Source organism: Echinops telfairi, unplaced genomic scaffold (assembly GCF_000313985.2).
Source record: "Echinops telfairi isolate 266 unplaced genomic scaffold, ASM31398v2 ScPeMD7_7472;HRSCAF=8510, whole genome shotgun sequence".
NCBI classification, from domain to species: Eukaryota; Metazoa; Chordata; class Mammalia; order Afrosoricida; family Tenrecidae; genus Echinops; species Echinops telfairi.
The window spans coordinates 7595512-7612801 of record NW_022111376.1 but is presented as its reverse complement, the minus strand read 5'-3'; the positions used below and the strand labels follow the sequence as shown (position 1 = coordinate 7612801).

General features: G+C 40.9%; 1 protein-coding gene across 11 annotated transcripts in view; it reads left to right on the top strand.

The window, feature by feature from the left end:
* Positions 1 to 17290, top strand: part of FMR1 (FMRP translational regulator 1) — a 42820-nt gene that overhangs the window by 17322 nt on the left and 8208 nt on the right. For 7 of the 11 annotated variants that reach the window (XM_045285456.1, XM_045285454.1, XM_045285452.1 and 4 more), the window contains exons 3-13: positions 1745 to 1838; positions 3639 to 3710; positions 3998 to 4146; positions 5164 to 5257; positions 5343 to 5459; positions 7616 to 7786; positions 7889 to 7967; positions 11908 to 12017; positions 13086 to 13220; positions 13716 to 13778; positions 15923 to 16009. In XM_045285456.1, coding sequence (XP_045141391.1) covers positions 3696 to 3710; positions 3998 to 4146; positions 5164 to 5257; positions 5343 to 5459; positions 7616 to 7786; positions 7889 to 7967; positions 11908 to 12017; positions 13086 to 13220; positions 13716 to 13778; positions 15923 to 16009 — 1020 coding nt within the window. In that variant the 5' untranslated portion in view covers positions 1745 to 1838; positions 3639 to 3695. Of the gene's footprint in view, positions 1 to 1744; positions 1839 to 3638; positions 3711 to 3997; positions 4147 to 5163; positions 5258 to 5342; positions 5460 to 7615; positions 7787 to 7888; positions 7968 to 11907; positions 12018 to 13085; positions 13221 to 13715; positions 13779 to 15922; positions 16010 to 17290 lie in introns of those variants that run through there. The other 4 variants (XM_045285457.1, XM_045285455.1, XM_013007969.3 and 1 more) reach the window with 2 other exon arrangements.

Genomic DNA, 17290 nt, shown 5'->3' with positions numbered 1-17290 from the left:
ATTCCGAGTATTGTTTGAGGGTGGCTTGGTCTCAGAAAGCATAAAATATAGACGTGATACACGCTTCTGTTCCCACGTTCTGGGTCCAGCACCCCTCATGGCCTAAATAAAGATCAGGAATGAGAGAGAGAGAGAGAGAGAGAGAGAGAGAGAGAGATTGGCTGTTTCCTTTTGTTCGTTCTATTGACAACAGTGCTTCCTAGTAATAGAACTGTAGACTATTTTCCTTTAGAATTTTGCATTTTCCAATATGTTTTTTTGTCTCTACATTCAAGAATGAGAATGTCTAATTCTCTTTGGAACCAAACCAAAATAAAAAGGAATACAAAACCTATTTGAAACTAAACAAAACAATACACCTATTTGTTATTACAAGGCTTTACAGATGAAATTTAGCTATCAATTGGTAACTTAGGTTAAAAGTCACAGATCTTCAGTAAGTACACAAAGGCTTTAATGAAGTAAAGACACTTTTTTAAAAGCTTTATTGGTTTTAACTGTGTACTGGCAGACCTTGGTGAGTTGTGGGTTCCATTCCAGATGACCCTGACAGAGTGAACATTTCCACAAAGCAAGTCACACCTAGTTTGGGGGGCCTCAGTGCACGCAGAAGTTAATGTTGATACTAGACTCGTCCGTTAGTGTGCAATAGTATTAGGGAAAGTTGTGAAAATGACCAACATGGAACACACCACACTGGTAGACTTGCTTGATGCCGGTAGCCACAGCCTTTCCATCTGTAAACTGTGATAACTGCAAAGTACAATGAAGTGAATCACAGTCAAACGCGGTCTGCCTGCACAGCAACACAGGAATGGGGTCAGTGTCACTTTGACACTGTCTGGATTGGCACCAATTTTGGGTGAATTACCTGCCTTCTGATAAACAGAAGGCTCTTTGAAACAGCAGCACCACCACCAAAATGCTTTGACAACTTACTAAGATTTAACTAAGAAAACCCTTGAGCAGGACAGGAACATTGTACACAGGACAAGAGTTGCTATTTGCTGGTAAAACGCTCCCTGGTAGTGACTGCTCCAGCAGCAGACGCCCCTGTGGTGCGTTTGTAGATTATTAATCTTTTGTGTCTTTGTTATGTTAAAGAGTAATTTGATTTTCTTTCAAAATTGTACCATATCATTAAAAATAAAAAGCAAAAGCCAACTTACTGAACTGCTATAGACAGGCTTCGCCGGTTCAGTGGTTTTCTGAACCTCTGCCAGCCCAGTGCATGCTGGGGCATTGCACTGCTCCGCGGCCAGCCACCCATGGGGAGACTTGACCACCTCGTGGGATCTCAAATTTAAAGGGGTAAAAGTGAGTTGTAAGTTGTTACTGTGTTGACTGCCCCTGTTTTGCTTGGGAATCCCAGGGCATGTTGGACCCATTGCTGTGGCCATGGAATGTGGGTAAATTCCTGTTGCTAGTAAAAGTACACCGATGGTGTCACTAACTGGTGGAACTAACATAATTAACATAAATGTGGAAGTCCCTTTGCTTTGGTAGTTTTACAATTAGAATTCTCGGAGTTGGCCTGATTGGAGTACAGTTTAGTTGATTTATTGTGTTGAGGGAAGTATCCTAAGTGGAACGCCTCCCAGACTGCTGTGCAATTAAAATGTCTGCTGCTTTAAAACCAGCACAACGGGGGCTCCAGCTTCACCAAACATTGATGGAGGTGCAGCCGTCGTTTTAGGTGACCATCTCAAGCTTGTTCAGTAATAGTCTGTGTGCTTATTTTCAGCTGGCAGCCTGAGAGGCAGATCCCATTCCACGATGTGCGATTCCCACCACCTGTAGGTTATAATAAAGATATAAATGAAAGTGATGAAGTTGAGGTAAGTTGATCCTGCTATGAAGCTATTAATCAGTGAAGGCATGGGGGCTGTTGAATTTGCCTTGTGCCCTTTTCATACCCCGTCTTTGACGTTGTTCATAGCTACCTTGAGTATTGCAGCCTGGGTTGGCATGTGCTATGGAATGCCCTCCAAAAGCCAAACCCATGGCTTTGAGTTGATTTCCACACTTGATGAGCTTGTAAGACCGTAGAGCTGCACCCTGGGTTGTCATGCTTCTGGAAGCAGGCTGCCATGTGTCTATCTCTCTCTCTTCCCTCCTCAGTAGCTGATGGGTTTGAACTGCTGGCCTTTCTGTTGGCAGTTGTGTGCTTAATCACAGCACCCCCAGGCTCTTTGCTTTTGAGTGAGCAATCTTGATAACTTAAGTGATATATAATGCTTAACCTGGGCTGTTTGAACAATACTTGGCCCATTTTTGAATGTTAGTGCAGTGCTGATTTCCTCTGCTCACTGGTACTGCTTTTACCCCATTAATCTCTGAATCTTTGTTTGAGTAATATAGTCTACAGTTACAGCTGTGGTCCTCTTTTCATCAAAATGGATTAGGAAAATCACTTTGACTAAGGACAAAAAATGTCTTGCTTTCTAACATAGCAGTGTCCTTGAATTCTTTAAATAGCAAATGTACCTTTATATTTTGAAGAGCTCATTTTACAAGTTCATCTTGTGCCATTGATTTCTTTGATCAAAAGGTGCCTGGAGCACCACCACACTATACAGAGCACTGGGTTCATGATTGTGATCCTGCTCACCCTCTCACCTTGCTCCTCTTTCCCATGCTGTTCTTCTTCTTTCTCCACCATATGGAGAGCAGTGCCTTATTAGGAGTTCTATTTCGTGAATATTTGTGGTATGTAGGTAGCAACTAAGTAGGCATTTGTGCAGGTAAAGCACAAGTGGTACTGGGCACCTGTCAGCAGTTTTCTGATGTCTGAGGGTGGAGGGGGATGTAGGACTCAGAGCAGGTACCTTGACCGCCAGGCCCAGGTGTCTGAAGCTGGGGATGGTTCTGGAAGGGACCTCAAGAGGGAACAAGTGCTGCTGATGGGATCTGAGGCCCCTCCACTTTTTGTTTGCCTAAATTCTCCTGGAGATGACTGGTATCTTCACAAAAAAAGGTGTTCCTGCTACACATCATAACAGTGGTCAGCAGAGAGATTGGTTAGAAGAACCGCTGCAGAGTGGGCAGGGCAACTGGTTGGGGCAGTTGGAGAGTGGCCATCATTGGTGCTGTCCATTTTAGTGGTGAAAGGACCAAGAGACCAGCGTGACCAAGGGACTGTCCACTGAATGCCCAGGAGACATGGAGGCCAGCGTGGTGTCCTTCGAGACCTGAGTGGGCTGTGCTCTTACCCTTCACTGACCTAGCAGCCTACTTCTAGTTGGCCAGCATCAGTAACAAACATCCAATGAGTTTATTTGCTTATAAGAGTCAAACAAAAAACCTTTTTACATTGTAGCTGTACTTCCCAGCTCACAACGCACCCCAGGGGAAGGAGGTATGCTCATATTTATGAATAGTCAGTCTTTATTGAGCATTCATATTCTGAGTACTAATTCCTGCTCAGCTCATGCTGAGGCAGAGGAGGAAAGCTCCTTTACAGGGAGCTCCCCAGTTGAGGCTGCCTCTGGGTCTGGGTAGCTGTAAGGGGTCCGATCTAGTGGGAGGGAAGACCTGTATGCCCAGGGGCATTTTACTGAATTCTTAGCATGCTTTGGCTGTCTATGGATTTCAAAGTAATGTTAACCATGAAATATTCTCTCGCCATTTTTGTGTAGGTTTATTCCAGAGCAAATGAAAAAGAGCCTTGCTGTTGGTGGCTAGCTAAAGTGAGGATGATAAAGGGTGAGGTAGGAAAATGCTCACTGCACATTTTTCTTTCTATCAAATTCCCTTTTCTAAGCCCAGGTGCTACAATTCCATCTGGACTGCTGTGTTAAAGCCAGACCTAATTGGAGGCATTTTAGTATTCGGAGTTTTCTCTGTCTATTCAGTATATTTCATGGGTTTCAGCTCAGTTGATTAAACAGTGCTTGATTAAATATTTCCTCCTAAGAATTTAGTTCCAAATAACTGTGTTTAGTATGTTGCTCTGGTTTCAAAAGGATTTGGGATGACTTTTTTTTATTTTTGTCAGTTTTACGTGATAGAGTACGCAGCATGCGATGCTACTTACAATGAAATTGTGACAATTGACCGCTTGCGATCGGTGAATCCCAGCAAACCTGCCACCAAGGACACTTTCCATAAGATCAAACTGGATGTGCCAGAAGACTTAAGACAAATGTGAGTTGGTGCCCAAGAAATAAAGTGAACCTGCAGGTGACCGGTGGTTTTAAAAAGACGTACACTTCAAAGTGGCACTGATAGATTTTGAAGTTCAGTGTGTTTTGGCCAAAATGCTTTGATTTGCAGAAGTAAATTTGGAGGAAAAGCGATGTAGCCATTTTTCCGTTCTGTCATTGCACATGTTTCAACCAACTTGACTAATGTACACCACGTGCATTTGTTTACTAAGCAAACTTGTTCATTGCCTTTCTCCATTTCAAAATGCTATAGTGAAGATCTGATCATTTTATCATAAGCCACAAAACACATTCTAGGCAAAGAGGATTTCTCCAGATTGTTTTTGTAACTTTCTTTTAGTTATTATTTTCAGAACTAAATTAGAGCTAAAGAATCCACCAAGGTAATCCTCCATTTTAAAAGCCTGGATTGCAGAGTATGCTTCAAAAGCATTTTCTAGAGAACAGAGATTTATTGTTGCTTTTAGTGATTTCACCCAGCAGGTAGTTTAAGTTTGATGTGGACATGTCACGCTTTAGATGAGCATGACATTGATGTTTAAATGACATAGAAATTCTGCTTCTCAAGAGTGCGTTTGTAAATGTGGCATCACTTCCTCCTCGTTTACTTGTTCGGTGGTTTTGATGTCTTAAAAGGGAGGCAACCGAACAAACTCAGGTGTCTGTAACTTCCCTCAGTTCTCAACAGTATATTCCAGAAATCAAATGACACCAGGAAGCCTGCAGGGAAGAATGGTTTTCCTCAATGGACATGTCTTTGGTAATCAACCACGCCCACCCTTCTTTTTTAGAATAGCAATTGCTAGTTCCTGCAGAGTATCTCAAGAGTTATGCAATCTCCAGAAAAGAAATGAAATTCATTTTTAAATGGAAATTAAATGGTGCATCTTACATAAATCAATTGAAATATTGAAATATATGAGTCTGTTAAAGATGAATCTTTTCTCCATGTGGTTGGTAAACCTTTTCTTAGCTGGGTATTTTTTTTTCTTTGTAGGTGTGCCAAAGAATCGGCACATAAGGACTTTAAAAAGGCAGTTGGCGCCTTTTCTGTAACCTATGATCCTGAAAGCTACCAGCTTGTCATTTTGGTGAGTGGTGTTCAGGTGTTTGCTTTGGTGGCATTCAACTGGGACATATGCTTAGATAATAACCTTGTTCATTTAAATTACTTAGTCTATCAACGAAGTCACCTCTAAACGAGCACACATGCTGATTGACATGCATTTTCGGAGTCTGCGCACTAAGTTGTCCCTGATACTGAGAAATGAAGAAGCCAGCAAGCAGCTGGAGGTATGTTGTTTTCCAGAGGGCTGCTTATAAGGCCATCTAGGATGATGATAAATGGGCACTTGGTCATTGAGCCACTGCTACTTAGTGTTTCCCTATTTTGGGAAAATGTACGTAATCATACTAAAGTTTCCATGCCAGATGTGTCAAAATTAAGCAGTCAGCTGGCTGTATATCTTCCAGGACTTCTGGTCAGATGACTTTTACTGGAAATTTGTCCAAACTGCTAATAAAAGAGGTGATATTTCTTCCATTTATAACATGTAATCATTAAAGCACTAGAGAGTATTTAACTATCTAATCGTGGTCCTCTCATTCTGTATGTTTATCTCTGTTTAAAAGGGTGTAGAACTTCTTCATTCTAATGGGTTGTCACTCTTTAAAACTCCTGTCTTCAGATTCCTGCCAGAGGCTATTTCCCTAACTTACTATTTCGTCTCTTAAGGTGCATTTTATCTACTTTTATTAATCCTCCAATAATTTCCATCACCATGCATTTATTTTCATTGATAACTACCTAGTCCTTCCATCCATTATCATAGAAGTGAAATGGATTTCAGTTTAATGTACCAACACAAAGTGTATTACTATCAAATCCCAGAGTTCTTCTTCACTGTTCATTTCATTCGAGGGCAAACCATTATGCTGTGACAGTAAAAGACCAGAAAAACATAAAATAAAAACAAACTGCATTGTCAAAGAGCAGGCCATCCAGGCTCCCTGCCTGTAAGGCCTTGTTCAACTCTTGGCTGCCTCCCAGCTTGCTGTGTGACTGCCGAAGCATTGGGAGGAGAGGAGAGATTCATTGTCTCTGTTTGCTACCTTCTCTTCCTTATGGCCATGGAGGTCTGTGTAATGGGGTTTTGCTCTCATTCTTTCTCGGTGTCCCTGAGTTCATAATTCTGTGGGGGGTTTTTTTTTGGGGGGGGGGGGGGGGGTCGCATAAATTTTAGGCCAGAACAGCCTCCTTACTTTCATTGTGAGTATTACGAAAGTATACATGCTTCTCCTCAAACAGCTAATTTCTTCTTAAATGATCTACTCGCCTACCTTTGGCTTACCATATATCAGTGAATTATCAATGAAAAAAATGAGCCAGGCGAATGAACTAGGACTTGGAAAACATCTTGAAAAGTCCTAGGAATCACTTGTATGTTATTTTAGTCTAATCCAGAAGAATGGAAATCGGTACTTTAAAAATGGTTTATACTAGTTATAGCCATCCATTCAAATGATCAGGGGGTGTTGAATACAGAGAAACTAGTATGCATGTCTATCTTCACTACTAATATTAAAGAGATTGACATATTCCAATAAGAAATTCCCATTTGTCAACATGAGCCACTAATATATTTTGGTTTTCATTAATAGCATGCTAGAACTAAACATTAAGTCTTGATAAGACAATTGAAAGAGTGATTGTCCACAAGTTTTGAGTGTCAGTGTCACTCAGTTTTGCCATCACTGAGGACTTAAAAAAGTTCATTGGACTTGTGGATCCGGCTCACAGGGTCTCAGACTCGGTTCACGTAGGCTTAGGGTGCACATGGAGGATAAGTTTGAAATCTTAAATCAACAGATTCGACCACCATACCTGCACTGGGTGTGCCTCCTTTGGGGGTGGCGGGGAGCAGTGTCGTTTTAACGTTAGAGAAGTCTAGAAACAGTATCTAGTGGCAAGTTATACAAATGACCATTTCTAGGACCAAAAATATTTCTCACTTAATCTTAAAAAATGAAGTCTATGAATGTTTTCTGGAGTTGGTATTTTAAAGTCCCTCCCCCCTTTAACTAAATAGCATTGAGTCTGTCAGACCCAGTGAGCTGGCTTTTATTTGGGGACATTAATCTGCTGCTTAATTGCATTATTGATGTCATTTGTTAACTACGGCAGCCTTGCAAATAGCTGTTTAAAAGTTACCTTGAAAAACTGTCAACAGACCCTTTCCTGTTAACTAAAAGATATCAAGTGGCACTGACCTTCATTTGCCTAAAAACACTTGGGCTGTGGAGGTATAGTCTGAAGCCTGTTAGTTTTCAACCGAAACTAACTTAGAGCCCCCTGATATACAGAGTCAGATAATTTACATGGCTGACCTAGATACAATTGGCTTTAATGGTTGATAAAACATCTTAATTGGACCTACGTTTCTCTTCAGAGTTCAAGGCAACTTGCCTCAAGGTTTCATGAGCAGTTTATTGTACGAGAAGATCTGATGGGTCTAGCTATTGGTACACATGGTGCTAATATTCAGCAAGCTCGAAAAGTACCTGGGGTCACGGCTATTGATCTAGATGAAGATACCTGCACATTTCATATTTATGGAGAGGTAACTCTTCTATTCTATTGGCTCTCTTAAAAAAATTTAATGAAACTTGAGTGTTTGAGTTGGCTCATCTTTGGTCTTGAAACTGTCCCTCCTTTGCATTAGGACCAGGATGCAGTGAAAAAGGCGAGAAGCTTTCTAGAATTTGCTGAAGATGTCATACAAGTCCCCAGGAACTTAGTAGGTAAGTCACACATTGTTGCTGACAGGAGCTACCAAAATGAAATCTTAGGTAGCTTTCTCTACATAGAATTCCCCTCTCCCTCTCTGGAGGGGTGATTTCAGTTGGAATTGACACTCTTATATGTGGTCTGTTGGCTACAGGTTACAGGAAATAATTGGCTAAGTGGAAGGCTCCAGGATTACATTTCATAAGGTGCAAAGTGGGCCTCTTAGTGCCTGGAATTCTGTCTGCCTTTTGCAGGGCAGCTTTACTGTATTCAATACATGAGAAGCTCCAGAAAGGCTGTGGGGAAATTCCACTTTTAGCTGTGTTTTCCCACAAACTTGTGGAAGCCCCCTTGTATCTTAAAATTGAATATGTCATTCAAAATCTTAAAATTGAATAATGACTTTCAAAATTAATGAGAGGCACTATCATGTGCAGTAAATCACTATTTGAGTTCTCTTATGGAACTACAAGGAGCCCTGGGGGCACAAATGGTTAAGATCTTGGCTGCTGTCCAAAGATTGGCAGTTCAAGCCCATCCAGTGACTTGGCTTGAGAAAGACCTGTCGATCTGCTTTCAAGAAAACCCTATGGAGCAGCCATGCTCTCACGCTGGGTCGCTCTGAGTCACAAACAACATAAGGGCACCTGCCGACGACACCACAAAAGAACTGTAAAATGACAGCATTCGTGTTCATCTATCTATGTAGGTTAACCCATTAAACCCATTGCCTTCCAGGCGATTTGAACCCATAGCAGCCATATAGGACTGCCCCATAGGGTTTCCCAAATTAAGCATCTTTAAGGAGACAAAGTGCTATGCCTATCTCCCACAGAGTGACTAGTAGGTTCTAACTGCTTGGGTTTGGTTAGCAACCAAGCATTTAACCACTGTATCACCAGGGTTACTTAAATCTTATCAAAGCTTGGTCTGACTCCGAATGTCTTGGTGAGGCTTTCAGCAAAGTGGATGGTAAACTGGTTTGGGCACCCTGGATTCCTGGCTGTCACTGACAAGGCACCCTTTGGCAGTGCTTTCCAAAGCTGCCGCTCTTTGGTGGAGCATAGCCTCATGGGCGCCTGTGTATTGAGGCCTCCGCCTTCCTGGGTTTTTTATTTAGCAATAGAATTGAGATATACACACATTTACTGTATATATATACACACACAGTAAATGTAAATATATATATATATTTAACCTTTCCTGATAATCATGATTGGTAATGAAAAAGTAATGCCTGTGTCCTGTGGAAAAGGGTTAAAAAGAGAACAAGGTGTATATAGTTTCAGTCATCCTTAATTTGCTTTTAAAAAAGACACACCAAGAAAATCAGAGATTTTTATATTCCTTCCCATGCCATTACAAATATAAGGGACAGTGTTTTTTTCCCAAAGAAAAATGTCTTATTTGAAGAAGGTTAAGTTGAAAATGTATGCATAGTAAAGGGATTATTTCAGGACAATGGAGTTAACTCAATTGCCATCAAGTCTCTTCCAATTCACAGCTACCCCATAGGGCAGCTGGTTTTGTACAGCTGACCTGGTGTTTAACAGCCTATCTTGGAAGCCATTATGCCACTAGGGGTCCCTACAGTGAGGCTAGGAATGACTTCTTTTTCTTATTTAATTTTCTCAAACAACGTTCATGTATTAAAAAATTCTGGTAAATTGTGGGAGTGCTTATAGAGAGATAGGCAATAGGCAGATTTATTTTTTTAAAAGTAACTTACATATCAGATTAATGTACAGTACTTTAGAGACAATAATAATGGCAGGAGCTTGGCATTGGTATTTGAGCTAACCATGGGCAGGTGACTTAGCTGCCTCAAGTCTTAGTCTCTTCACCTGTAAAACAATGTGATAGTATCTTCCCTGAAAAGTTGTTGTGCTACTTAAATGGGGGAAAAAATAAAAGTGACAGTACTGGACAGGGTAGGGGGCCAATACATGTTAATTCTTTGCCTTTACCATATTTTAAAACTGTGCCATCCAGTTCAACAGATCAGAACTGTAGTGAGCTGTCAGGTGGGGTTTGGGAATAACTGCACAGTGCAGAATGAGTGGATCTGGAATTAAAGATAGATTCTCCCTGGAAAGAAGAGGATTCCAGAAGTGACTATTCATCAGGAAGCCTGTTGAAGTACCTACGGTCAGCCTGGATTTTGTTCTTTTGTGGTCCTAGTTAGCAAAACAACACTGTTCTCTTTTAAAGACTGTCTATAGCAATGCTGGGAATATTTGAGCGTTTTCAGAAAGCGATTTTGTTTAATAAGAGCTGGCAAGGCAAATCTTAAGGGAGATGTCAGTGTCAGTATTGTTTGCATTTTCCTTGAGCCTCATAGATTTATGATTTCTTCATTTTTCACATTCCCTAGTACACACACTCATTTATCTTCCTTTTCTTAAAATTTGACAATGGCGAGGATTCATTATTCTGTCAGCTAGAGTTAGCACATGGTACTTTGAATAGTTAAGATATTGTCTTAATAGAGTGGTGTCAGTAACACTCTTTCTGCTCACTCATTTAGACTTTTATTAAAATAGATCTACACCTGCATTTAGATACATCGATATATTCATTCATGGCAATGGGAGTGTTAGAAATTCAAACACTTGGGGAAGACTTCAGTTACCTCCATACCCTCCCCTTTTCTTGCAAGAGTAAAAATGCTGACAGAACTGCCCAAAGGAACTAGATCAGTGGTTCTCAACCTGTGGGTTGCGACCCCTTTGAGGGAGTCGCAAGACCCTTTCACATGGGTTGCCTGATTCATAAAAGTAGCAAAATTACAGTTATGAAGTAGCAACGAAAATAATTTTGTGGTTGGGCGGGGGTCACCACAACCTAGGGAACTGTATTAAAGGATTGCAGTTTTAGGAAGGTTGAGAACCACTAACCTAGATCAAGAGTTCTCAGTTAGTGGTGGTAGCTCCTCTCCCTGTCCACCAGCTAATTAAAATCGGAGCGTTGGGCTGAGCTAGGCCACCAAACACAGCAGGAACCCTGAGGGCTGTACTCTGCTTATAAAAATTTCGCACCTTGACTTGGCAGTTCCTCTTAGATGAGCTGGTGGAGCAAGCCCTTGAAGGATGGGCCCAGCATCAGGGTAATTGGGGTTGCTCTGCGTGTAGATAAGTGTGTCCTCTACAGCTTCTCACTGCTATTCAATGACTCACTCCACTTGTGTGATACTGTTCTATTTTTTGTTATATTCTTTTAACCTATTGGCTTGAGGCATTTGTACCCTGTTAATGTATGTACAGCTGCTCGGCCACTAACCAAGAAAGATAAGTGGTTGGAAACCACTGTTCACACTTTGGGGATAAAGAGTTTGGCCACTGGCTTCCATAAAGTTTACGTATAGCCCTGGAAACCTACAGGACTATTTCCACTCTGTCCTAGAGGGTTGCTAGGAGTCAGCATGGACTGGACGGCTGTGAGTTTTTGCTTTTGATACAGATATTTCAGTCACTGTTGAAACTCAATAGTATCTTTTATAAATATGCCGCACTGAATTCTAAAAATAGGTGTCCTGGCCAAAGGACTTGAAGTCGTCAAATATGCAAATATATCTTCTATTATCTCTGTTTCTTTATTTTAATTTCTTTGGTAGAACTTTGCAGAAAGAGTAGTTAAAAACAATACCTTCAGCAAATGTAACACACGCCCTTCTTTGAGCTGCCTTAAAACTTCAAAATTACCCACTTGGCAAGGGTTAGTCAATTCTAACACCTGACCAAAGGAGTTGAGAAACAATGATTATCTGAGAAACGAGAGGATGAGTATAAATCTTGTCCTCTTGAAAAGATTCTTGAGCTTGATTTCAGAATCTTGTTTCCAGAATTGTACATGTTGCTTCACATTCATATAAGTGTGTGTATAAATGTGATCGTTTATGCTTCCTGGTTTCAGTTTTGCCTTTTTAAAACCAAATGTGAATTACTCATTTCTTAGGCAAAGTAATAGGAAAAAATGGAAAACTGATTCAGGAGATTGTGGACAAGTCAGGAGTTGTAAGAGTAAGAATTGAGGCTGAAAATGAGAAGAATGTTCCACAAGAAGAGGTATGTTATAGTACATGTGCTTCTGTCAACGTCTACAAAAATTCAAGGTTTTTTTTGAGTGTCATGAGTTGGCATATCTCTTTTTTTTTTTTAATTTTTTTTGGATGCACATGCATTTTATTTTATTTATTTTTCTTTTTTAACATTTTATTAGGGGCTCATACAGCTGTTATCCCAATCCATACACACATCAATTGTGTCAAGCACTTAGTACATTCGCTGCCCTCATCATTCTCAAAACATTTGCCCACCACCTCAGCCCTTAATATCAGTTGCTCATTTGGCATATCTCTTTTAGAGGCTTCTGGAATGTTGTCCACTCACTGATGCTGCAGCTTTGCCTTGGTCTTTTTTTGCCGCATGAAGCCTGCATTTCCCCCACTTGAAAATGGGGAGGTGTGCAGGTTCTTGCTACTAAACCTCTAGGGCAGGGCCAGGCATTGTGTCAGTGGAATGAAATCCTGTACAGGAAGCCCTTTGCCAGTGTTTCTGTTACTAGCCAACCCGACACGCTGATTAGGTTTCCTGGCTTCTATTCCCTAACTTTTCACTTGTGGGTGGGGGGTTGAGAGTGAAGGTGGGGATCCAGTATGCCCCCAAAATTCATCTGGCTTAGCAACTCACTCTTCTGCCTCTCATCTTCAAATTGTATCACTCTCATTTTGATCTCCATGCATCTAGGTTGGTGGAGCAGCTTTGGAAGTTTTTGTATGGACTTGGGGTATGGTCATGTGCTTTTCTGTGTAAAACTACAAGTGTTTAAAATATAGCCCCCCTCTCAAGCTATCATCATTTTCATGTCTTGCCTTTTTCTTTGGTAAAGCATTCTTTAAATGAGTGAAATCTGGAGTGGGGGGGGGGGCGGCACAGCAGGACACAGGTTTCCTGCATATTTTGTAATGAGCTTGCGTTCTGTAATTTTGAAATGCCAAAGCTGTTTCCACTCATTGACAGTCTTAAGTCGCATTATGATCATTGACACAATGGTGAGGCTAAATGACTTTTTAAAATCGGTCCTTTTTTCTCTTGTGTGTGTGTTTTTTTTGTTTGTTTGTTTTTTTAACCAAGGAAATTGTTCCACCAAATTCCCTACCTTCCAACAATTCAAGGGTTGGACCTAATCCCTCAGAAGACAAGAAACACTTAGAGATAAAGGAAAACAGCGGCCATTTTTCTCAGCCTAACAGTACAAAAGTCCAGAGGGTAAGAACTATTTGTCCCTTTACATTACACGAAACCTAATTTCTTGGCTCAGATGTCACACTTGGTGTTTTGGGTGTTTTCGCTGGTTAGACTTGTAGACTACTCATGTTCTTTTTTTTCTCTTCCAAATCTTATTGCCATCTCCTGAGGTGTAGTACAAACCCAAATGTTAAATGACTCCCATTGAGTTCACAGGGACAAATTGTAAACCTTAAAGTATGGGGTTGCAAGTAATGGTTCCCTTTTTCTTTTGAGGGTGGTCTTTGATGTTCTCTTGCTGTTATCTCTGGAAATTTTGCAGGTGTAGTAGTTCAAGCTGTCCCTTGTTTCTGTTAGATGCCTTAGTTGTGACTGAAAACTTTGTTAGAAACTGGTTTTCAATATTTGAAATTAAGCACGGGTGTAGCAGTCCTACAGTGAAAGTCCTGCGTTCAGGCTTCTGTGTATCATTTGTTATAGTTAATGACATCACTTGCATTCCTTATACTGCTTTAGGTGTTAGTGGTTTCATCAATTGTAGCAGGGGAATCCCAGAAACCTGAACTCAAGGCTTGGCAGGTAGGAGAACATTCCTTGAAAAATACATTTTGATTTCCTATTTTCATGTTTATTCCCCTTGTTGAGAAAGACTACCAGTGCTCGTCAGGGTTGGGGGATGGTGGCAGATTGTTTGTGGGTATGTGTGTCCATTTCCCTGCTTCTCCTTCATGTCGCTGATCAGGCCCCTCCAGGTTACTTTACAGGAGTTGCCTCTCCCCCATCCTTCCTCCTTGCATTCTATAGAAAAGAAGGCTGAGCTTTCCTGATGTTTTTCATAGGTCGAGGTCGCTGTGGCTCTCTGCCTGGAGCACTTTCTCCTCTTGGTTACCGCCCTGCAGCCTCTGCTTTCCTGGTGGCTGTGCACCCCCCTGCTTGGAGCACTGGTGGCAGAGCTGTGCACTTGTTGATCTCCCACTACCGTCTACTTTCCTTTAGGGCCTGGTATTTAACCTATTGCCTGGCCTATGAGAACGTGTTTGGGAAACCAAGGGGTTCACAAGAGATTAAAATCAAAGATGTCATTTTAGGAAGAGAATGTTGATGGGGTGTGGCTCTACATTGTGGAGCCCCTTCTCATTCCAGAAGAAGGACTGCCTTTTTCCTGGGAGGGCCACACTGAAGGCTGCCATGCTGAGTACCACTGGACTCTTCCCCTTTCTTCATTTAACACCCGGGACCATGGACAATGTGCCACAGTCTGAGTGGCATTTCGGTACACCAGTAATTAGGACATGGGTTGCAAGAGGAAATGTCTTTTAAGGATTTATCTGCTTCCCAGTTGGGCTGACTCAGTCTCTGAATCTTGGTGATATCTAACCCCAGGGAAACGAGTAACATATCACTGTGTGGCTTTTTGGGAAAGACTATGATTAAGTGCTCTGTAACAAAGTCAATTTGGGGGTTAAAAAACCAAAAAAAGTGGTCTGGTTCATGGGCCTGAGGCTTTCTTTGGTTCCTGTACTATTGGATGCTTAAAATAAATTCATTAAATCCGAATGAAGACTGGGTTTTCAGTAGCACCTGCTGCAGCTTCAGGTGCTGGTGGCTCCTAGGAGAAGAGGTTTAGTACCTTTCCATCCAGGGGAAGGTTAGCCTGACAGGTAGTTCCTAATTCTGCAGTTGGTTTTTTTTTACCCCCAGCAGCAGCCATGTTGTTGTGAAAGGAAAAAGAAACTCCAGCCCCAGCCCCTACGTACATGTTTAAAAAATACTGACTCCCACCAAAAAAAAATTCTGTCACCAATTCAAGCAGGCAAATGCGGCCCAGCAGTCAAATGAACGCTCTTTGTAAAATGAGGGATACCTGCTCAAGGGACTTGTTACACCTTTTAACTTTGCCTGAAAACGATGGGCCTTCATCCAAACCAAATGACTATATGCTTTCCTAGTGAATTTCTGAAACCATGTTCATTTCGTCAGCAGCAACTGGGAACCCTGCTCAACTCTGAACAGTTGTCATGATTGCCAGCTGTGGTTTCATACAGCTTTCCTGTAACTTTCGACAAGAATTGTTGTGTTTTTTTCCTTCTAATTTATACAGATGGACTAGAAGTACACATTTTTAATATATTTAATTGGATGGAGTATTTCGGGGCTAGATCGTCTACTCATGGAGGTGGCTCGGGTTTTTTTCTTACAGACGAATTTCTCAGCTTCCTAATTTTTCTTAGTTTTGCTTGTGGCGTTTTGTTTGTGTCTTGTTGACTTGGTTAACAGAGTCAATTTTGTCTTTACTTTTGTATCCCTCATACCTAATGTCGCTTTTTTTTCCCCTTGAAAAAGAGTTTGATCTAAATAAAACCTAAAGTAAACGGATTGAAGAATTTAAAAGTATTCCTTTTGTTTATTCATTGCATCACAAAGCTCGTATCCCTTGAATGAAATAATTTGTGATTTGCCAACATTTAATAATAGTCTTGAGAAAATAGTAATTGGATACACGTAAGGGTTTTTGCTCTATTGATCTGTCTGATTCACAGTAGTTGTGTAAAATATAGGAACTCTTTTTATTTTCATGTGCTGGTTCTTTTTTACCCCCCACCTGACATATCTGTGTGCCTACTGTTTGCCATATCCTGTGCTAGGGCTTTAGCCATTGTGTGCATTATTCACACTAACCCATCAGCAGTTCTATGTGATCATTGTTGCCATTTCTTTTTCAGGGCATGGTACCGTTTGTTTTTGTGGGAACAAAGGACAGCATCGCTAATGCCACTGTTCTTTTGGATTATCACCTGAACTATTTAAAGGTGAGAACAGAAAGAACTTGAAAATCTCATCTTTTTATAAAGACTTCATATTAAATAAATCTTATAGCAGTTAGCAGCCATTCTAGCAGATGTCCACATGGAAAAAAATCATAAATGAACTTTAAAATAATAAACAGAGGAATTTCCCCCCCTTGTTCAGTTTATAGTCCTTCTGAAAACATGGTCTGGCTTCCATCAATCTACTTAAATTAAGGCTCAGCATCCCAGCTCCCAATAAATTCCCTTATTCTGTGTTTAAAACCCTTGTACTCAAATGAGGAAATCCTCTGGGTATCCTGTTAATGCAGTGGATCCTTTCTAGCTTGTGTGGTGGTGGTCTGTTTTTGTTTTTTCCCCTCGTTTCAGACCAGATTCTTTTTAACACCTGTTATTACTTTAATATCATTTATCAAAGAAATCCCAGTGTTTCATGAAGTCCTTAAATGTATTCAGAACCTACTCAACCACACTTAATCACAGTAACAGCTATTACACAAAATAGAAACTATCCCTGCCTTTTTGTAAATGCTCATTTACGTGTTTGTACAGTTAGGCCCTCTTGAGATTACAAGTGAGAATGCAAAAGTCAGCTTGGCCATCCTCTGGTTTGCTTCCAGTCTCTGTTGTACCTGGAACACTTCCTAGACCAGATGGTTTTTAAAATTCCTTTGGCCAGAATGTTCTATTTACTGAAATGAAATATGATTTATTTCACTCCCAATCATTTCTTCTTTATCTCCATTTGATATCAAAACTATAGTATCAGGTGCCAAACAGTCTTTAAAAGGTAACCCAAGGTTCTGGTCTGCTATTGATGGTGTTAACTTTAAGAATTTTCTTTCTCTGATTCCTTAAAAAGAGAGAAAAAACCCCCAATGATTTCTACTCGTATACCAGTAGGAGTGAGCGGAAGAGCGAGAACTGGCAGGGTATTTCATTAATTTGTAGGGCTAGGAAAGTTTCCTTCAGCCACATTTGCACAGAGGATGCCCCTGTGGTATGTTTCACTTGCATTTGCTTGAAAGTGTGTTTGATGTGTAATCTGTGGTTTGTGTTTTTTTGTTGTGTTCACATGCTTTGCTTATATAAGTATGAAGAAGACCTAGGGATGCATTGCTTCAAAGCCTTTGCTTTTTTGGCCAATGTTTTTTCTTAAATCTTTGCTCCACCTCCCCTTGACAATGAATATCTTTTTGGGGGTCGTCTGCAGCTGTCCTGGAGCCCTTTCTTTTCATCACTAGATCTTCCTTTGATGAGGCCGGGCATCTCTCACCAAAGGTG